The sequence below is a fragment of the Diorhabda carinulata genome, chromosome 4 (assembly GCF_026250575.1).
Source record: "Diorhabda carinulata isolate Delta chromosome 4, icDioCari1.1, whole genome shotgun sequence".
Lineage (NCBI taxonomy): Eukaryota > Metazoa > Arthropoda > Insecta > Coleoptera > Chrysomelidae > Diorhabda > Diorhabda carinulata.
In genome coordinates, this window is record NC_079463.1 from 32,526,119 (window position 1) to 32,549,163 (window position 23,045).

The 23,045-nt window shown below is 33.8% G+C and overlaps 2 protein-coding genes across 3 annotated transcripts in view; one reads left to right on the forward strand and one right to left on the reverse strand.

Moving 5' to 3' along the window:
• Nucleotides 1–30: 30 nt before the first annotated feature.
• LOC130893272 (calsyntenin-1) overlaps nucleotides 31–23,045 on the reverse strand; it is a 45,243-nt gene continuing 22,228 nt past the window's right edge. Inside the window, exons 3-12 of the mRNA XM_057799232.1 lie at nucleotides 20,048–20,266; nucleotides 16,750–17,016; nucleotides 8,969–9,144; nucleotides 7,683–7,832; nucleotides 7,497–7,624; nucleotides 7,256–7,432; nucleotides 6,866–7,198; nucleotides 5,316–5,741; nucleotides 4,943–5,257; nucleotides 31–3,971 (exon numbers count right to left, since the gene is read on the reverse strand). Of these exons, the coding sequence (XP_057655215.1) occupies nucleotides 3,762–3,971; nucleotides 4,943–5,257; nucleotides 5,316–5,741; nucleotides 6,866–7,198; nucleotides 7,256–7,432; nucleotides 7,497–7,624; nucleotides 7,683–7,832; nucleotides 8,969–9,144; nucleotides 16,750–17,016; nucleotides 20,048–20,266 (2,401 nt within the window). The 3' untranslated portion in view covers nucleotides 31–3,761. The remainder of the gene's footprint in view (nucleotides 3,972–4,942; nucleotides 5,258–5,315; nucleotides 5,742–6,865; nucleotides 7,199–7,255; nucleotides 7,433–7,496; nucleotides 7,625–7,682; nucleotides 7,833–8,968; nucleotides 9,145–16,749; nucleotides 17,017–20,047; nucleotides 20,267–23,045) is intronic.
• Nucleotides 9,730–14,522, forward strand: LOC130893274 (uncharacterized). 2 transcript variants are annotated; one of them, XM_057799237.1, is made up of 2 exons: nucleotides 9,730–9,880; nucleotides 13,309–14,522. In XM_057799237.1, the coding sequence occupies exon 2, from the start codon at nucleotides 13,315–13,317 to the stop codon at nucleotides 14,488–14,490; it is 1,176 nt and encodes a 391-aa protein (XP_057655220.1). In that variant the 5' UTR covers nucleotides 9,730–9,880; nucleotides 13,309–13,314; the 3' UTR covers nucleotides 14,491–14,522. The 2 variants fall into 2 exon arrangements, with proteins under 2 accessions (XP_057655220.1, XP_057655219.1); XM_057799236.1 differs by lacking the exon at nucleotides 9,730–9,880 and adding an exon at nucleotides 10,540–11,336.

Consider the following 23,045-nt stretch of genomic DNA (forward strand, 5'->3'; position numbering starts at 1 on the left):
TGTTGTAGTGGGTACAAGAATGAAAAAATATTTAATTTGTTATTATTTATTATACATTCATGTATTACATAATTATTGTGGTTTTCAACACCTAAAGACATTCGAATTATTTGATTCTGTTTGTTTTTTTTTAACACACCAAAAAAGCCATTTATCAATAAGATATAACTTTGACATACAAATAATATTACGATTATTGGAATGTAAACAGTTTCTTTATTGTTGTTACGTATTTTGTCAAAAATAGTGTCATTTTATTTGAAGTAGATTAGTTAGTACATTTTACAAGTTTTTTTCAAACTTTTTAGGTTAGGTCTCTCGTTATTACATTTTATTTCTTCTTTCATAGAATATGCAAACAAAACTTAATGATAATGATGAAGAAGAAGCAGAATCTCAACAATTTATAAAATCGAATACAAAATTTATCAAAAATAATCTATCTACAGTTATATACAAATATAATTGAATACTAAATAATTTTTGAACACCCTGTTAGTATATTTCACTATGTTAACGTTAGATAGGATTCGCGGACCTAACCTTCTACAACAAAAGAAAAACTTGTAAAATGGGTTCGGAAAAATATCGAAATGAAAGCGTAGGGAAATTAGTGCTCGGTTTATTTCTAACCCTAAATAGATTTTCTTCTTATTTTTGACATCACAGCTACTAAATCCTAAACTGCGACACTTTTACCAAAAAAAAAAAAACGTAATTTACACTAAATATTGCATATTATGATATATCTTCTTCTTTATTTAATCTACTATATAAATATTGCCGAATATTTCGAAAAAAAAAAATAATAAATAATTTTTTTTATTTCAATTTTTTTTAAATCTTGTATACTTTTATTTTCTATTAAGTACCATTAACTACTTACAAAAAAATATTATTTTAGCTGCAAAACCTTATTATATATACAATCCTTTTTAGAATACTACTCCAAATAATACCGAAAATAATGTGCTAGGGAAATGAGAAACACCAAAAGTCTAAGTAGAAAATTTTAATACTTCATTGTTCCAAATAAAATCACAAATTTATTCACCACTCCCAGTTTAACATTCAAAACACCTCGTATATACCCCAGAAAAAAAAAATAAAAATAAGGCACTCGAAAATATAATATCAAAACGGATTATAAAATAATTAAAGGGGGTACTGGGTATCGAATATGATTTAAATCAAAAAACAATTAACCGAATATATGTATATATATATATAAACCCTAAAAAAGCTTGTGGTCGAGTACTTAATGATGGGTCAATAACGATCGAAATCTGAATTGAAGATTTATAAATCGTAAAAAAGCTTTTGGTTCAGTAATTGAGAATACTGACCACTAATCGAACGAAATGCATAAACGGTTCGAAGCCAGTACAAACAACTTTGGACGAAAAACTTCCATATCAGAAGGAAAATCAATGAGGAAGACAGGAAAGTTGAAACGATTCCATATTTTGGAGCCCTAGATCATAGGATGTCACATCGGCAACGAATAGATTGAGTGTTCGTGTAGAATCAGTTCAGGGGTAAGAGAATCCATGGTCACTTTTTCCAGTGTAAAAACAGCAATTTGATAGTTATTTTCTCAGTGTAAAACTAAAAAGTTAGATGATCGATTGAAATTTTCCTTTTTATTAGTGTACAGATCGAAAGTTGAGTGATTAGTACATTTTTCTCAGTCTCATTACAAAAAGTTGAAAAATTGATGAAAATTGTTGTTTTTACACAAAAAAAATGTCAAAAATTCACCGACCATTCCACTTTGGGTCATTATAGTAAGAAAAACAACAATTTTCATAAATTAATAAACTTTTTGTAATTACACTAAGAAAAAATAAGTTTCATTCAAACATAATTTGTTTTTACACTGATGAAACAACATTCACTAGTAAAACTAAAATTTTGGAATATACACTGAAAAAAAAAGCAACATTCACTAATTATTTTAATTTTTACACATTTTATTGTTAGTTTAGGGGTAAAAACCCTTTTCAAACAATAATTTTCTACTTTTTTTGAATATACTCAATGGGTTTACTTAACATACCGAATTAATCGACTTTTTCTATTGAATTAGACTGAGCTAGATAAAAATTTGATCTACAAAAGTTTCAGTTGTTCCAAAAAAAAATTGAGGTTAAAAGTCCTTAATATGGATACCGGTGTATTTGTGATATTGTTTGAAACAACAAAATAATCGAGCACGGTAAAAAATTGATATGAATGTTACATTTCCATATTTTTTTTAAACAAATGTGCAACACGAGGAGAAAAACTTAACCTAAAACGAAAAGTAAGTACAAAAAAGCGCGTAACTATATAAAATCTATATATATATATATAAAAAGTTAGTCAAAAAATTACTTTTTTAAAAAAAACTAATACAATGTCATTATTAGTAGGATAAAAATAAATTCAACAAGATTATTCCCAAATAGGATGCGATAGGCCTTCGATTAGGCTGTAAAACAAAAATACTGATATTCAATTTCATTCGAATAAATAAAAACATATATGACATCCTATATTTAACAAAACGTCTTCACCTGTCATCATTATAAATAGTAACCGAATAGTATACTCACAGATAACTGTGTTATATTTGAACCCGAAAGCATTTCCAAAAAACAAAAATTGCTCGTATAAAGTTTGTGCCTTGTTAACTTTGAAAAAAAAAATGAAAATAGGCAAAATACAAGCGGGAAAGGGTGTAAACAGCATCGTCAAATATATATTACTAGCTAAAAAGAGAGTGTATCGATATACATATACAACAACCTGTATATATATCTCTAACAAATATGGACGATTAATTTATTGATATTCAAACGCCGTACAGTACAAAGCAAACCGATAGGCGTTCAAAGCGTAGCATTTTATTTGCAAATATAAACGGTCTCTGTACAAAAAACGGGATGAATTTGTGTCTTTAGGCTATTTTTTCAAATTTCAGGCAAAAAAATTCAAAATAAACCCCATCGGTGGTAGAATTAGAAGTTAGACGTTCAAGTTTGTTGTCTTTGAGAAGGAGAGTTTGAAATAAGGTGAAAATTGATGAAAACATTGTTTTGACTCGACAAAAACAAGTGGATGTATGTTTTTATGGACCGAAACAAACATATTCAAAATTATTTTCCTATTTAAGGTACAATATTCAAAATACACTTCATCGGTGACACAATGGGAAGTGGGTCATTCAGTTTTTCAATTTTTTTGGAAAAATACTTTGAAATAAAGTAAAAATAGATGAAAACAATGTTTTGGTTCGATAAAAACAAGTGAATGTTTGTTTTTATGGACCGAAACAATTTCATCGGCGATATAATCTGTAGTTAGATATTTAATTTTGTTGTTTTGGAGAAGAAGAATTTGAAATATGGTGAAAATAGATTGTTTTGACTGGACAAATACAAGTGGATGTATGTCGTTGTTATTTAGTTGATCGATCGAACAAAATCTGTTAACGATTCGTAATTTTTGTACAAAGTCCTAAGCTGATTTTATTTTTTAGGCAAAAATTTGCTTTGCGGTATGTACGGCGTCGCTAGTGCACGTTATGGCACTTTATGCATCTTTGTGATGCGTTTCGCACCATTATATGAACTAAAGCGGATGAATGTCCAAATTTTCAATGATCTAATGATTGAATTCAACGAAACTATATCAGATTCAGTTTTTGAAAGCATATTTAGACATTTTCATCCGCGTAAGAACATTTCTCTACATTTTTTTTCTTTCGATTAATAATTTTACATGGTGGAATTATCCCACTCTAGTTGACTGATATTCTGGTAGTCGTGTTTTCTGATACGACTCGGTTGTTCGTGTTCTTCATCAGACGAATCGATAATTCTACAAGGACCGTCCATATTTTCATCATCTGAGGAACTTTCGGAATCTGATTGTTCGCTGTCACTGTACTCCAATACGTGACCACCTTCTAATTTCCTTTCCGCATTCTAAAAAATCAAATTTAATCAATCAAAAATAGAAAAATTTGAAAGTAATGGAGATCTGGGTACTTTCCATTGAGGTACCAGATGTGGTAAACGGTAAATAGTTACCGTAATACATTAACATTGTTCATATTGTTGCAAGTTGGAAAAAGTACCAATAAAGGTCAGAATATGTTGAAAATCAGCTAAGGTGATACTTAAATAACTTTGGGTATAGTTTACAAGCATAATTTGGTCGGTTAAAATTAAAGATCGATATCGTTTGATCTCATAAAACCAATAAAAATATTCAAAAAGTGATTTCCTCACTTACAGAGCACTACTGCTATTTCAGGAATGGAACTACAAAACCAGTAGATTCAAAAAGTATTTGGATATTAGCAAAAACAAGCTACAAGCACCTCATTGGGTTCTTAACAGGACATTACTGCCTCTGGAAGGGAACTTTGGCACGACAAGATCAAAAAAATATTTAAATACAAGCCACTGCTCCTCATTGGGTTCTAAACAGGACATTACTGCCGCAGGAAGGGAGTTTTGGTACCACTAGTTCCAAATAGTATTTCAATTTGAGCAAAAAACAAGCTGTGGCTCCTCTTTGGCTCCCTTATAGAGAACTACTGCCTCAGAAAGGGAGCTTTGGGTTCTTTACAGGACAGTACTGCCTCTGGAAAGGACTTTTGACACCAGTACGTCTAAAAAGTATTTAAATGTAATTAATAACTGGCCATTGCTCCTCGCTTATAAGGTACTTATGCCCCAGGAATGGAACTTTGGAACTATAAGATCCAAAAAGTATTTGGAAAGGTCTTTTGGTACCAGTAGGTCTAAATCGGGTTCCTTCACTGTCTAGTGAAAGGGATAAAAATCAAATTCTGGTTGTATTGGAAGGATAAGTAAAAAATATGACCAAATATGGAACCAAACAAATATTTCTGTGTATCTGTAGAATTAACCGGTTGTATTCTACTAACCTCCATGGGATTTACGGTAATGGTAAGCGCAGAATCGTCCCATGTCATTTCACCGTCTTGCGCTTCTTCGTTAGACGTTTTTTGATGAGCGGCTCGAATTCTGATTATACCCAATACGATCATGAACAACAGGAAACCGACGCAGACTACAACAATTATTGTTACGGCGTGGGAACCACCGGAAGCGACAAGATTCGTATGATCAGATGGGACGTAATCGTGAGATATAACGGAAGCCGGGCGGATTTCAACGCTGTGTTTATTAATGGTGGCGTGAGCGATGGTTTCCTTGGGTTGCGGGTGGATTACGATTAACTAAAAATAAGAAAATTATATTTTTATATTGAATATGTAAAAATTTGCGGTTATTTACAGTTTGAACGTATTCGTTTGAAGTGAATCTTCCGTTTAATTCGGAACAAGTTAATTTGAAAACCCTATTGAGGTAATAGGCTGGTTTGCGATTGGTATAGACGATTTGTCGTAGAAGTTGCTGGTAGTTGTAGACCATATCCGAACCGGTTATAGTTACACCGTCCTTCGATATTCTAGCCGCCATTCCCAATCTTTTGAGCATTTCCTCGGAAACGCTCAGACTTTCGTGATCTGGATTCAGGTTCGGGTATATAGTTAATTGGCATTTGTCCAATTTTTGTTCGCCGGTTATGTGCACGTCAGCCAATACTCTTACTCCCATTCTGAAGTCTTCGTACTTCCTCGCCATGTTTCCTGTACCGTTGAGCATAATGCTCGGAGTCTGGGGTCTTAGAACCATTACGTAAGTTTGTGCATCAGGAACCTAAAAAAAATTATCATTTAGTATGAAAATAATAATTTTTTACACGAAATGAAAAAGCTGTGCAGACATTACACGGTCGACATCATCATTATCTCCACCTAACCTAACCTCAAACAGCCCCATATTGACAAATAAGCTTCAAATAGATGACTTAGTACCGGAACCTTCGTTATAAAGACCGAAGGTGTCATAATAGCTATACAGGATCGAATACAGAGACTGAAAGTGCATTGATGGCTATCCAGGATCAAATTACAAACAAAAGTTAGTAGTATATTAGAGTTAGTACACTTTGGTGTTTAATTTACAATCCCACAAGGTAAAAGCGTTGGAATTTTGACTTCTTCTTACCAAAATTGCGGCGAACATATGTGATTATGACCAATCAAACTTCTTACGAACGAATAACCACCCCATCCCCACTCTTTCCTTGATAATGGCTTCAAACTGGAAGCCGAAACGTCGAAAATTATCAAAATTCCAATTCCGGTTATTTTTTTCATAATCCTGACCGCGGAAACCTTTCTGAACATTTCATAGTGGGATTGTGGCAAAATTAAACACCAAAGTGTACTAATTCTAATATATTTCCGAGCTTTCGTTTCCTTACGGATTTATCGTTCGGGAAATGATGAATTTTCAAAATTCCAGCGAGTTTTTATAGTGGGATAAAGTGTACTAATTCTAATATATTTCCGAGCTCTCAAATACTTACGGATTCACCGTCTGGAAATGAATTAGTTCAAAATTTAGTCTGATCTGAAGATAACCGAGAGAAAATAAACTGAGAACTGTACCCGGACCAAATATTACAGGAGATGGAGCAAGGAGATTAGCAGAAGAAGTGGGAGAAGAAGATAAAACCAAATTGGGACACATTACGAGGAGGAAATGGCGGGGAGGATAACACAATGGATACATCCATGGCCGAGAGGTAGTGGCAGACCAGGAAATACCCGGAGGAACCAAATTGAAGAAGATACCAGAATCTTCTGGAAAGCAACATGCAAAAACATGGAAGAATGGAAAAAGCTGACACAAATGTAGGACTAAAATAAAGACTGAGGGGAGTAATACGCCATAATAAAGGGATTTGTGGGTGTACAAACCGGTGAGGTTCTTACTTTTATTTGTTTTCCGTTATCGCATGTAACTGTGGTGGTTAAACGTAAATTTCTACGACCCGGTGTTGGAAATTCCCTGGTATTGGCGTAACCTATTTTCCTCACTAGAGTTTCCAAATTCGTTCGGTTATCGCCTTCTACGGTTACTTCGGTTAAATCGGAATTGGTCAAAAGTTCCATTCCGGGTTGGAGGAGTTCCATGGCAGGAACCTGAAGACTTTCTTTGCATTGATGAAGACAACTCAGGACTTCCGGTTTTTCGTTATCGCCCAAAAGGATACTCAGTCCGGCTAAATATCCTTTCAAATGGTGTCTCATTTTATTATCCGAACCCTGCAAATCAAATTTTTTATCGAATAACCGATTAATACTTTCGTTTGGTAAACTTACTTGCCAACAAGCGCCTACAGTAAGGGTGGTGTTGATGCCCTTAGTTGGATGTAAAGGCCAATCGTCGATTACTTCCGGATTCTTCTTTTCGGCTCTGAATAATTGGCCATCGATGTAGAGTTGAATATCAGGGAAACGGACGTTGATTGCGAAATGATGCCATTGGTCGTCGCAGACCTGTAAATTCGGATAAAACAAATGATATTAAACTCGAATATTGTTTTATTTCGGGTTTACTTACTTGGGAAACCTTCCATCTCCATTCCGCCGGTCTGAATATGTTCAAGTCTCCTTCGGAAAAATCTCTCCGCAACAAAAGTATCAATCTGCAGTTTCTAACGAATAGGGCGTAATGGTGTCTGTTCATTTCTGTAAGAAAAACATTTTAGAATAGAATAAATTGTTAATACCGGGCGTGTTTACTCACTGTGATCGTCAGCGGTGCAAAAAATATGTTCTTTCATATGTTTGTCTTGAGTTGGATGTTGACCGTGTCTCATCCACGTTGATATGGTGAAAGTACTGGGCAACTGATGTTCCAAAACTGTCGTTGGTATAGTAACGGCAGTAGTCGCACCTAAACATAGATTTAACAAAAAAAAAAACGTTAAAATTGTTATATTTATAAATACAGAACAAAATTTCATCTAAACTGAAGAAAAATGATGGAATTTACCATGGCCAAAAACCGAATTCAATGAAAATATATTGTTTAATTGAATTATTTTGTTTTTTATTTCATAATTCTCATAAAAATTCATTCCACGTATTTTTCGAACACACCTCGTATCTATTAATTCGTCATATAAATCATAGGGACGCCATATTGAGTCCCTCGATTAAAATTATAAGAAATAATCATATTTCAATGAAAATTTATTATTTAATTGAATTAATTTGTTTTTGTTTTTCATATTTCTCTCATAAATTGTCTAATTATATTGTTAATTTAAAAATAAATAGCGAAATCAATAAAATATGGTGAATTATTTGATTAAAAACCAAAACTACAAACTAAAATTTGGTCAAAATGGCCACAACACATAAAAATTCATTCCACGTATTTTTCGAACGCACCTCGTATCTATTGATTCGTCATATAAATCATAGGGGCGCCATATTGAGTCCCTCGATTAAAATTATAAGAAATAATCAAATTTTAATAACAACATATTATTTAATTGAGTAATTTGTTTTTGTTTTTCATATTTCTCTCATGAATTGTCTAATTATATTGTTAATTTAAAAATAAATAGCGAATCAATAAAATAAGGTGAATTATTTGATTAAAAAACCAAAACTATAAACTAAAATTTGTTAAAAACGGTCACAACACATAAAAATTCATTCCACGTATTTTTCGAACACACCTCGTATCTACTAATTCATCGTATAAATCAAACGGACGCCATATTCAATCGATCGATTAAAATTATAAGAAATAATGGAATTTCAATGAAATTATATCAATTAAATTAATGTTTTTTCATAAATTATTTGATAAGGATAATAATTATTTAGTTAAATGTATAGAAAATTATCACAACACATAATAAATCATTCACGTATTTTTCGAACATACCTTGTATACACAAATTCATTCGATAAATAACAAGGACGCCATATTGCATATGTCGATTAAAATTGATATAAAAAGGAATTCAACAAGAAAATTATTGAAAATCTCGTCAATTGAAATTGATAACGGCTTACCATCAAATTCGAACATTTGATCGCTTTCATGACCCTCGTCTGAAATGAGTGGTTTAGTCCATTCGGATCCAACACCGGGGTTCGGTAAAAGATCGATGGCGGACGGCGAAGCTCCACATAATTTCCTCTGTGATTGCACTGAATAAGTGTCCCTGTCACATCCTTTTCCGATGTGTCTTCAACAATGTTATCAGTAATAAATATATATTTCCATAGAAAGCACATTTTTAATTTAAATTACACGATTAGACATTAGACATAGAAATAGAAAAAAGGTAGAATGAGATTAAACGTATGATTTTAATTGGACACTACTAATGCCGCCATATTCTACGACCAATATTTCAATCAAATCTATACATTGTTGCCAGATGATATATGATTATCAGATTGTTACCGATAAAAAGTGAAAATATGTAACTTTGAGTCGATTTTTTAATTTAGTCTTGTGTATTTTTTATTCAAAATACATACTATTTTTCTTTCTTCACGTCAAATATTATTAAATCTTTAATTCATAAAAAACGAAATTTTTCTCGAAAGAAATATTTTAACATCATTTTATGTAAAATCTGACACTTTTGGCAACACCGCACCATAATTTCATCAAAGGCAGTTGGCAACGCTAGATCTAAGACAGACAAGTTGTTTATATGCCGTTGTTGTGATTTGTTTTGAACAAGTGACTGTCTACAATGATAAATTAGATTTTATATATTAATATTGTGAACAATATGTATTTAATTGAAGTGAGTGAAGATTATTTGTGAGATATTTTTTAAATTTATTTAAATAACGTCTATAAAACACGAGTTTTTTGCTATATCATGACCTACTGTATAAAAATCTGTGAAAATCGAGAAAATACAAATAGTTTTCACGTGTGTTTATGTTATAGGTTAATTAATCAAGGTCAGTATAATGCTAATTACATTCAGGTTTCTGTAAATACCTATATTCGTACAGATTTAACATTTTATTCCAAAAACGGCTTTCTCGTACTAAAAACTTGAAATTATTCTTCTAAATATGTGACTAAGATTCAAATTTTGAATTTTATATAAAAAGAGATCTAAATTCTAGACGATTTATCAAAAAAAAAGCATTAAAAAGGACCAAGAAGTTAAAATATTCACATTTTTGTTAACTCCTGTATAATTTGAATAGAATATGGTCGACTTCCTACGACCCATTGCGCTGGTTTTGAATTAAAAACCTGAAATTATTCATCCTTATATGTGACTACGATTTAAATCAATTATGGTTTAAATATTGTTGATTTACGTCTGTGTAAAATTTCTTGATTTTATGTGTCTTTAGATAGATAGATAGAAAATCAGTTCAAAATAGATTTTCTATAAAAAATTACCTAAAATTTAGACAATTCATATAAAACAGTTTCAGAAATAAACAGTTGCAGAAAGTTATAAATAAATATTTTTGTTAACCCTTGTATAAATTAAATAGAATATGGCCGACTTCCTATAACGAAATGTGAACCCATTGCGCAGGCTAATACTAATTTGCGCCTTATTTTTCTATTTCTACGTCTTTAGAAAACAATTGAGAGTAGTTGTCATAAATCATAACCTCAAAAATAACAATCTCGTTTTATAACATTTCTTTATTAAAAATATCCTTTACGGTGTTCAACAAGTAAATATTTAAATACGTGCTTTAGTTAATGAAATCCAAAATAGCTACCTAATTCACGTGATCCCGAAAGGGGAGCTTAGTTATCAGTAAATGACTGTTGATAGTCCCCTACGTAATTTGTGATAAAATTAATTATTCTCGGTTTATATCTCCCAGTTATGTGTCTCCTCGTGGGACAAATGACTCGATTTAACGTTGATTTCGTGCACAACACCGGTTGACGACAATAAATTATCTGTTTAAATTAAATATCGAAATTTGTTTGTTCACTCGAAAATGTTGTGTTTATATTTTGGTGGGTGTAATAAAATAAACATTACCGCTTAACCCTGTTGCGGAACACGTGATCGAACAAAGCTATTTAGGTGATTGTTTCGGGACATATGATCGAACGAAGCTATTTAGGTTATCAATATTTATATTACAGACACGTTAATTTTAATATTCATCAGTTTATCTGAAGTATACCTAATAGGAGGATAGACTTAACGTCTATCATCGAAGTATATATGGCGTATTTTTATAAGATAGAAGTGATTGTAATTACCTTGAAACCAATGTCAATATCAACGACATGGTACAAGGTTACAGATTTTGTTTTTCTGTGACAATAACTAGGAAGTTGTAACGTGGAGTCCGAGACAGAAATGTAATAGATAAGTGCCAAGTGTGTTTTGTTGATTCAGTTTTGGTTCTATTTTTGGATATTTAGGTGAGTTTAGTATCTTTCATTCATCAAAATAGCGCAAGTCACGTATGTACCACGTGTTTAATGTAATTGTTACAATTGGAGTGTTTAGCGTTGAAAATAGTCGAATTTTTTTTTCTAATGTGTACAAAAAAATATTTGAATAAACATATGGAATAAATTCGTTAATAAATAAATGAAGACGTGTTGGGAAAAACGCTTAAAACACGTCGATTTATATTTTTAAACGTTGCCAATACAAACTCCCAGTATATTATTTAATTTTTGTATTCATCAGAAAATTTCGGACATATTTCATATACCGGGTGGGCATATATTGAATCGATTTTTGATCGCCATCCCTATATTAAAGCTTTGGGTTAAAAATGATAACCAAAATAACAGGCTATCTTTACAAATGACAGATGGGGGAGAGTGGAAACTTTTTTTATGAAAAAATGCCTATAACTCCGGTTCCGCTTAGCCGATTTTTATAAACTTGATGTTTGAAAGAGAATCGGACCAGCAATACAAAATATAAGAAATCAAAGCAATTTATGAATTCTTGTGGGATACAGGTGACCCAACATCAATGCCGTTGGTCTGTAGATGTGTGGCGCGTCATACAGGGTGGACAAATAATTGAGCCATTTTAATGATACAGCTAATTTAGACTTTTTAAGCCATTCGTCGTGATATGTTCTTACAAAATGATATCTGCTCATTATTCCATATATGTTCGGTATTTTTTCGATCAAACACACTCTAATAGGTGGATGGGGCGTCGTGGAAGTTTATTTATTTGGCCACCCGTATCTCCAGATTTAACTCGCTTAGATTTTTATCTATCAAATGATCTAGTTCACACCAATAGACCAACGACAAGAGATGATATGATTGAAAGAATAAGACGGGCATAACAACGACGCCATCTAGCGGCGATAACGAGATTATTATGAGTTTATTTCCCTACGGGTAGTTCAATGTAAGAATTTTCAGTTTTAAATAAAATTTTGATTTTCGTTTGGGCGAATCAGTTTATCAGACGTTTAAAAAAAATTCGCGCCGTTTACACATTTTTTGAAATATCTCGGAACAGAAAAAAGATATCGACATGCAGCTTTCGGTATTTTAATGTTAATTTAGTTTACTTTTGAAGAATATACTCAAACTTTTATGATTTTTTTTTTAAATTCGTCAAATTACAATATTTAAAATATATGAAACAACGCCCTCTAGGTTTCACGTTCCTAATTAAATTACTAGGTATTTATATATTTTGTATTGTTGGGCGAAAGGTCTTTCGAATAATATCAATTTTGTGAAAATCGACGAAACAGAACCGGACTTATAGAATTTTGTTTCGTAACAAGGTTCCCGCTCTCCCCTACCTCTCATTTGAAATGATAGACTAAAACTTGTGGAATGAAAAAAATGCAGAAATTGTTGAAGAATTTGATTATTCATGAAATTTTTTTTGAAAAAAGACCGTTCTTAGTTGTCCACTCGGTATATTTTTCAATTATCGATTATAAAAACTTGGAATTATGACGATTGCGGTTATATTAACTAAATAATTCTTGTACGAGTACGGTTCCGGAAGTAATTGGTCCGTAAAACAAAAATTTTGGTCTGAGAACAGAAAATAATCCGAGGGGGCTGAATCTGGCGAATGAAATAGCGATTCGAACTTTAATCCATCGATTTTGACAGTTCAAAGATTGACGTTTGAGCTGGTGGATTGTCTTGATGGAAACAACACTTTCGTCTTAGCCAAATGCGTCCTTTTTCATGAAAATTATCCAGCGCGCATCTCGAAAAACCCCGATTTTGCCTTCTCCGGAGCCGGTTCTCCCTTTTCGGTCCACGTTTCAAGGAAATTGTGGACAAACGCGACACCCATTCGAGGCAAATTGTCTCACGACCTCTAGATCAGACCAGGTACTTCCGGGAACCATTCTCGTATGCAAATTCATTGTTTATTATTTATTTCCAGGAAATAATGACGTCTCGCAATGTCTTTTTGCCAACAGAAACAATCAACAAACTGAAATGCGATCTATGCCGCGGATACCTTTCAGTACCCCCGATATACTCGTGCAAAGACAAATACGCTTGCGGAAGATGCAACCCGGAATGGGAACGAAACGTCATCTACGAAGAATTGGCCCAATACATGATATTCCCTTGCGTTTTCTGCGAAGTGGGTTATCCTTGGGGCGCTGTCCAATACCACGAAGAAAAATGCCGGAGGTACAGGTTGATATGTCCGCCGATTAATTCGAAACGGGGCCCGAACCGGGGGCAGTACCACCAGAAATGTTGGAAACAAAATGTCCGTTGCCCTTTCGATCTTTGTCTCGACAACATCGACGTCAACGATATCCTAAAACATTTCGACAAACACCATCCGGATTACGTTTTCGCCGATACCGTGCGAGCTAGGAAAATTTTCAAAGAGGAAAAAGTGTGGAATTTCAATCCGGAAACCAACGTTTGTTTATTGGTATCGAACAACATACCGCTGTTGCTTTTCATCCACAACGAATGCCATTTCGACGAAACCACGGGGGACATTCTACATTACAATTATTATTTCGCGCTGTTCACTTTTTGCACGGAAAAATTTGATTTGAAATATTCGGTTAACGTCGAATTGTACTCGCGAGGCGCCTTGGATTACAGCAAAACGTTGAAAAATCAAGACATCAAGAGTTTCAACGGCAAAATCCACTGCGCGAGTTTCTTCCGTCAGGATCTGTTCAAATTGAACAGCTTCGATTTCGCCACGACGAAATTTACTAAATTGGAACGAAAAGACGGACTGGTACTGACTTATTCGGTGAACGTGACGGATGGCGCCGTACAAATGTCGCCGGAAAAACGATCGGACCAATCGAAAGGCATAGAAAAATATATAGAGTGTCCCATTTGTAAGGAGTACATGTGCGCGCCTATTTACAATTGTTCCGCCGGTCATACGATTTGTAAACAGTGCAGAAACAAATTGAGTTTGTGTCCTTATTGTCAAGCGGTGTTGGGAAATTCGAGGAATTACGTTTTGGAAGATATATCGGAAACGGTGACCTTGAAATGTCATAACGAACATAAAGGTTGCGTATTTACAAGTAAAGTGCGCGAAATTAAATTGCACGAAGTTAGTTGTACGTTTAATTGATGTCGGTGTTGTATTAAATTGTTGGAATATTTTGTTGTTGGTTTTATTTTTCCATGTCCATTTCTCCGAAACAAATTCCCTCGATAAAACGATAATCCGTTCACATCTGAATTGCCTATACTTGGAAATTCCAACTTCCAACTTTATCCTCTCCGATATGCCTTGGATACGTTTTATGAAAAACCGATATACTTGCATCCTTCTACCTTCTTTTCGTTTCAAACTTCGCGAAGACGCCTAGATATCAACGGAGCTACACAACTCCCAGAGATTCGGCACGCGCGACTTAATTTCTCCGAAAAACTTCCCCAAGGAATTCCAAAATACCTTTTTTACGGAATTCGAAGTCACCTTTCTTTTATAACATTCCTAATGTCCTAATAGTATGCAAATCAACTTTATCCTTTCCGATATGCCTTGGACACGTTTTATGAAAAACCGATATACCTAAATACCTCTACCTTCTCTTTGTTTCAAACTTCCACGAACTTGTTTTGAATCTAAGAGACAGCGAAGACGCCTAGATATCAACGGAGCTACACATCTCCCAGAGATTCGGCACGCGCGACTTAATTTCTCCGAAAAACTTCCCCAAGGAATTCCAAAATACCTTTTTTACGGAATTCGAAGTCACCTTTCTTTTATAACCTTCTGAATGTCCTAATAGTATGCAAATCAACTTTATCCTTTCCGATATGCCTTGGACACGTTTTATGAAAAACCGATATACCTAAATACCTCTACCTTCTCTTTGTTTCAAACTTCCACGAACTTGTTTTGAATCTAAGAGACAGCGAAGACGCCTAGATATCAACGGAGCTACACATCTCCCAGAGATTCGGCACGCGCGACTTAATTTCTCCGAAAAACTTCCCCAAGGAATTCCAAAATACCTTTTTTACGGAATTCGAAGTCACCTTTCTTTTATAACCTTCTGAATGTCCTAATAGTATGCAAATCAACTTTATCCTTTCCGATATGCCTTGGACACGTTTTATGAAAAACCGATATACCTAAATACCTCTACCTTCTCTTTGTTTCAAACTTCCACGAACTTGTTTTGAATCTAAGAGACAGCGAAGACGCCTAGATATCAACGGAGCTACACATCTCCCAGAGATTCGGCACGCGCGACTTAATTTCTCCGAAAAACTTCCCCAAGGAATTCCAAAATACCTTTTTTACGGAATTCGAAGTCACCTTTCTTTTATAACCTTCCTAATGTCCTAATAGTATGCAAATCAACTTTATCCTTTCCTTTATTCCTTGGACACGTTTTATGAAAAACCAATATACCTAAATCCCTCTACGTTTTTTTTGTTCTTTACGTCCACGAACCCAGGCGAATTAAACTTACTATGAATTTATATATAGATAAATACCAAACAAACCAATATAGAAAACGAAAAACTAAACGCAAAAGTCGAGCGAGCCGAATCTTTAGAAGCTGCGTAGTTTCGTTGAGATCTAGGCGTTCCGAGATATGATCGCTTCGCTGTCTTTTCGATTTAAAACGGGTTCGTGGAAGTTTGAAACGAAAAGAAGGTAGAAGGATGCAGGTATATTGGTTTTTCCTAAAACGAATACCAGTATATCGGAGAGGATAAAGAAATGGGTACCTCTATTAAGGATTTTTTAATGCAAAGGCAGATGTAAAGAAAATACAATCCTAAATACGTCGAAATAACGTTTTATTCGAAATTGACCCATCAATATTTTAGCGTTCCCTACCCTGGTCCTAAAAACTGTCCATTTCGACATCGTAATCACCGTCGTACGTAACTTGCGGTATGTGGACGGGCATTAACTTGCATTACTAGCGTTGGAAACGACGTGATTCACTAAAATTTCTTCTACGCCATTAATCCTAGCTTGCACCTTCCAAGAACATCCTCCGAAAGCCTTTTGTAGACTGGTCCTCTACATGCAGGCACATTCTGCTTTCTTCTGAGAAGAGAACGTAACCAAATGGGGCTGGGGTTGATTTGGGTCCCCATTTGGCTCAATGTTAGTGTAGTTCTTCTAACTGTTCATCCACTAGTCGCGTTTTTCTGGGCTCTTGTTGGACTTTAGGCTGACGATGACTTCTCCAAGCAGTCCAATGGCCGCGGCACACTTTTCGGGAGTAAACACGTGCGTTATGTATCGAAAACGATTTCGCGCATTTCATCAAGATTAAAAACTGTGTATTCGAGCTATGAATATACAAAGGGGAACTGTATTTATCCCCAAACCCTTCCTCTTTGAGAAAAAACTTACCTCGTGGCCAGATCGACTCTAGTCCTCAATTCCCTGATGTTGCAAGGGACGTCGCACAATTCCAAATTGGCGGAAGGGAATAATTCCTGTTTGCCGGTCATCGGAGCGTAGTCGACTCGTTCGGGTAATCCCCTCCAACCGAGTCTACACACCCTGTTGACTTTGATGGTGACAAGTGCCGGGAAACTTTGACGCATCCCGCAATCGTAAGCGATGACGGATAAAATGTGATTGTGCGAACGTTCGTAATCCAAGGGTTCGGTGTTCCTAGTTTTAAAATAATTTTTTATTGAACCTGGTAGATCGGTCGTTACACAATATGTGAAATACGTGAAAAAATTTGAAATTAAATGTATTTTTTTGGACAATTCCGGTTATTTTTGGGTCCTTGTCAACTACTTAACCTAAAAATCTAGTGTCATCTGTCAAATCGGTCGCCATCTTATCTGATTCTTTTTCGATTTAATTAAATCACTTCGTAGATAATCGAGCGATTCAATCACTTCTTTTCGAAATTACTCTACCGACTGCTCTTTCAATTTAGCTCTCGATCTTTACGTACCATCCAGTTTGTCGTCTCGTGTAACATTTTTTCTCGGAAGGACGACAAAAACTAAATGAAAAAAGGATTTATTGAGAAGGTCCCGATCCTTTAGCTTGGATATATACGGGTCGTAAAAATCAACTCGGAGCTTCAGAAGGCTTTATTGAAATATATAATATTTTTTTTGGGATACGTGGAGTTATTTTTGACGGGAATAATACGGGGAACGGTCAGAAAATGAGTGAGTGTTAAATGAAACACTATTTTTCGAAAAAAAAATTATTTAATTTTTTTGTACTTTTGTAGGTTTAGAAACACGAAATTGTTACTCGATGCTAAATTTGGAAAATAGAACGAATGCGGGAGCAATTCGGGGACTTTTGGCCGAATAGGGATTAAATTCGTTGAGTTTTTGCCGAATAAGTGAGCAATTCGTGGGTTTTTGGCCGAATAAAGGAGCAATTCTTAGGTTTTTGGTAGAATGAGGAAACATCATTGGGTTTTTGACCGAATGAATGAACAATTTGTGGATTTTTGGCCGAATAAAGGAGCAATTCTTGGGTTTTTGGCCGAATAAGGAGGCAATTCGTAGGTTTGGCGCTAATAAGTGTGCAATTCGTCGGTTTTTGGCCGAATAAAGGAGCAATTCTTAGGTTTTTGGTAGAATGAGGAAACATCAGTGGGTTTTTGACCGAATGAGTGAACAATTTGTGGGTTTTTGGCCGAATAAAGGAGCAATTCTTAGGTTTTTGGTAGAATGAGGAAACATCAGTGGGTTTTTGACCGAATGAGTGAACAATTTGTGGGTTTTTGGCCGAATAAAGGAGCAATTCTTGGGTTTTTGGCCGAATAAGGAGGCAATTCGTAGGTTTGGCGCAAATAAAGGAGCAATTCGTGAGTTTTTGGCCGAATAAGGAAGCAATTCGCAGGTTTGGCGCAAATAAAGGAGCAATTCGTGGATTTTTGGTCGAATAAGAGCAATTTGTGAATTTTTGGTCGAATAAAAGAGCAATTCGTGAGTTTTTGGCCGAATGAGGAAATATAAGTGGGTTTTTGACTTATTGAGTGAACAAATCGTGGGTTTTTGGCCGATTAAAGGAGCAATTCGTGGGTTTTTGGCCGAATGAGGAAATATAAGTGGGTTTTTGACTTATTGAGTGAACAAATCGTGGGTTTTTGGCCGAATAAAGGAGCAATTCGTGGGTTTTTGGCCGAATGAGGAGACAATTCGTAGGTTTGGCGCAAATAAAGGAGCAATTCGTGGATTTTTGGTCGAATAAGAGCAATTTGTGAATTTTTGGTCGAGTAAAAGAGCAATTCGTGATTTTTTGGCCGAATGAGGAAATATATGTGGGTTTTTGACTGAATGAGTGAACAATTCGTGAGTTTTTGGCCGATTAAAGGAGCAATTCGTGGGTTTTTGGCCGAATGAGGAGACAATTTGTAGGTTTGGCGCAAATAAAGGAGCAATTCGTGGATTTTTGGTCGAATGAGGGAACAACTCGTCGGTTTTTAGCCGTGTGAGGGAACAATTCGTGAGTGTTTGGCCGAATGAGGAAGCGATTCATGAGTTTTTGGCCAAATGAGGTAACATTGAGTGAGCAATTCGTAGGTTTTAGGTCGAATAAAGGGGCGATTCTTCAGTTTTTGGCTTAATAAAGGAGCAATTCATGAGTTTTTGGCCAAATAATGGAGCAATTCGTGGAATTTTGGCCGAATTAGATAGCAATTCTAGAGTTTTTAGCCGAAAGAAGGAGCAACTCATGGATTTTGAAAGATTGAATTTTTATTTGAAAATTTGAAGTACCCTGTATAAAAAAATTCAGTTGCAGTTATCAATCCCGAACTACACTGTATGAAAATTTTCATATTGCATGCAATTATAACTTTTAAATTATCCTGTATATAAAATATCTTAATACAAACAATCATCACTTTTGAATTACCCTATATATTGTTTCGGTTGCAGTTATCACTCCCGAATTACCCTGTATAAAAAGTTTCATAATGCGTGCAATTGTAATTCTTGAATAACCCTGTATAAAAATATTCATAATGCATGTGATTATCACTTTTGAATTACCCCGTACAAAAAGTTTCATAATGCGTGCAATTGTAATTCTTGCAAACCCTGTATAAAAATATTCATAATGCATGTGATTATCACTTTTGAATTACCCTGTATATAAAGTTTCATAATGCGAGCATTTGTAATTCTTGAATAACCCTGTATAAAAATATTCATAATGCATGTGATTATCACTTTTTAATTACCCTGTATATAAACATTCATAATGCGTGCAATTGTAATTCTTGAATAACCCTGTATAAAAACATTCATAATGTATGTGATTATCAGTTTTGAATTACCCTGTATAAAAATTTTCGTAATGCATGCAATTAGCAATCTTGTATTACTCTGTATAAAAATATTCATAATGCATCCAATTATGACTTTAGAATTACCCTGTATAGACTTTCATAACTCATGCAATTATCATTCTTAAGTTACCCCGTACACAAAGTTTCATAACAATATATAAAAAAATGGCTGACCAATTGAGAAATCTGTCAATTTTTTTAGGTTACAAAAATGGCTGACCAATCGAGAAAACGTCAATTTTTTTTTTAGGTTAAATACCCTTTCTAAACCCGTAACAAAGTTATCAGGACGCTATGTATATAAAACTTTTATTCATTAATTCGTATTGGCAAACCAAAATTTCATATCGCTCGAAACTGAATCGAACTTACTTAATAACCCCGTCCATGTCAATAACGAAAGGTTGGTCCGACGTGAGGATTTCGTATTTGCAGACATCTCCAAACTTCGGTGTACAGTCCCTATCGGTCGCTTCCACTCGGACGATTTCGTTATAAATTCTACCCTCGTCCACTTGACGAACGTAACTCGGTTCGGAAAAAGTCGGAGCGTACTCGTTTACGTCAGAAACGGTGATATGTACGGTGGCACTGAAACAAAACAACTTTTATTAATAATGTTTAAGGTTATGAACAGGGGGACAGGTATTATACTCATAAATCACTGCAATTCAATTACAGAGTTGTAGCTTCACAGCTAGATAATATAAGTGCGTCGATAAACTCAAATTACACAATGTTGCATTTGAGGTTATGTTCGATTTAAAGTTACAGTAAACCTACAAATAGTTAATTCAAAGTATTAAACCGCATTTAAAACACTTCGAAGCAAATTAATAATTTATTAATGAACTAAAGCTTGCTAATTTCTTTTTTAGCTTGTTAGAGTTCAATATCGACATTGTTACGTCAACGCAAATCTATTTTTAAATTCGTGAAAATCATTGAAATTTGCGCATCACAAAAATTTGCATATTCATCAACAGTTCGCTGTACAAGAGATCTAATTTTGAAAATTTTCCTTTGATGTTCTGTTTTAACTCTATTAGTGCGTTGTTGGGATCGCTAAATATTATAATTATAAACGAAGCTAGAAAAACAAGCTACGTCGTATCAATTTAAAATAAAATAATTATAGTATCATACAAAAATTATTTCGTATATATTTATAACCTTAAAATATTTATATTAATTCTGTTTACGATTCCATACTCTATAAAAATAATTGAGATTCACAACAAACTTTAAAGTTTAAAACAATGTAACGACTAGTTTTTTTTTGTTTCCAGCCCGAACTATTAAAAATGGCGACGTTACTAGTAATGTAGCGTATTCTGTATTAAATATCAACACAGTGTTGCCGTGTCATATCAAATGTAGTTACCGATACGATAAAATATCCAACAAAAAAAATTAAATGAATTTTATAATAAAATAAAGGTCAAGTTTGTAATACTAGCTTGATTAATGGTGTTTTCAATTTTTTTAAGCAATTAATCAATGAAAAGGGTCATTTTTTGCTTATATATGAAATGTGTACGTCAAACATAAATCCAATATTTCCAAAATTTATAATTCCAATTACCAAAAGAACATACAAACAACACTTTCAGATTTTTTTTTAAGATAGAAATAATAATTTATTATTTTTGTAAAACAATTGCCACTTTCTCCGCCAAAATAGTAACATTCATATTCGGATAAAAATTTGGTTAAAAAAGCTTCTTATTCTTTAATTGTGGCAACACTGTTAAATCTACCAGTCACCAGATAGTATTTGTTTGAGTCAGGCTCGGTGTTGCCAGATGATACATAATTATATGAATTTGATACAACGTAATCGTTTTTAAATTTCAACATAGATCTGTAGCTTTTAAGCAATTTTGGATATATTTTTTCTTCCTTTATTATATCGTATTTAATTCATAAAAACCTTATTTTTTATCGAATAAAATATTTCAACATAATTTTAAATCAAATCTGATAATTGTGACAACACCGCGCTATGATTTACGCAGACAACAAAGCTGGTCAGACAACTACTATTCCGACTAGAGAGTGAGTGGATTTTTGACGACAAGGAGGTCAATAAAATATGCTTAACCTATATTTATATTTGGTTGTGATAAAACGAAAATTAAATACTAGTTTTAGCATCTGACTTAATAATCTATTGACATTTAATATTATTCGGAATTATTACGTAATACTTTACCGTAAAAGAAAAGTAATAAATTAGTTTTAAATTATTATTATTTAGTTTCGAAAACGGAAGTAGAATGTAAATCGATTATTTAATATAAATCGATGATTATTAAACCGATTTTATTAGACGTTTGACACAAAATGGTGTTAAAAATATTTTTTGAGTACTTTTTTGGCGTGGTATCTAGGTCATATTGTTGAAATTATTTAACAAGGTCGATATGATATAATCTGTTTTATTTCGTACATGCAGCGTATTCATAAATTATGAATTATTTATTTTCAGTTCAACGATCGTTTCTGTAAAAAAATAAAATTAATCTGGTAGCGATTTCACGGTTCTCTAGATAAGGGACTAAATCGATGTTTTCAAACAAACATTTGCATCATTCCCCTATTACCAAGAACGAAATTTCGCAATTAACTTTGAAGGGTGTATTATTTCAACGGCTCGGGTGGCCTTATTATTTTGTTGTTCTCTACTCACGTTTTGATTTTCTCTGTTTCGCCTGTTCCGCTTTTCGCCATTATGCATTGTGTCGTCGAGAGACAAAGGCCGAAAGCTACATTTCAGTAAAGAAATTAAAGCGATAAGAAAATGGGACGATTTCAGGGAAATGTAGATCGTGCTGCTTTTGCAGAATACTCGATGATTGTGAATTACACATCAAGAGATCTTTGAACAAAGAAAGAATAATCATTTTTATAACTTATTATTCCAATACTTGATAAAAATTATCGTTATTTTTAAAACGATCGAACAGATAGGGGAGAGAAGGGCTTGCTGTAACAGTTTTAGTATTTTCGTTTGTTTTGATATCGAAGCACCAAAATTTTCTCAAATTTTCTTTGACTATTGCTAAGGATATTCAATATGGAGCCTATTGACTAAAAATCGTGACAAAAGTATTTTTTATAACGCCAAAAAAAATTCATAAAGTTTAATTTCGAGCGCTGACGCGCATCGACCGTTTTGAAATCGAAGCCCCTAAATTTTTTCAAATTTTCTTCAACTATTACAAAGGATATTGGACGAAGAGCCTATTGACTAAAAATCGTGACAAAAGTATTTTTTATAACGCCAAAAAAAATTCATAAAGTTTAATTTCGAGCGCTGACGCGCATCGACCGTTTTGAAATCGAAGCTCCTAAAATTTTCCAAATT

Coding starts and splice junctions, on each gene's coding strand:
- LOC130893274 (XM_057799237.1), top strand. CDS start 13,315: ATGACGTCTCGCAATGTCTTTTTGCCAACAGAAACAATCAACAAACTG.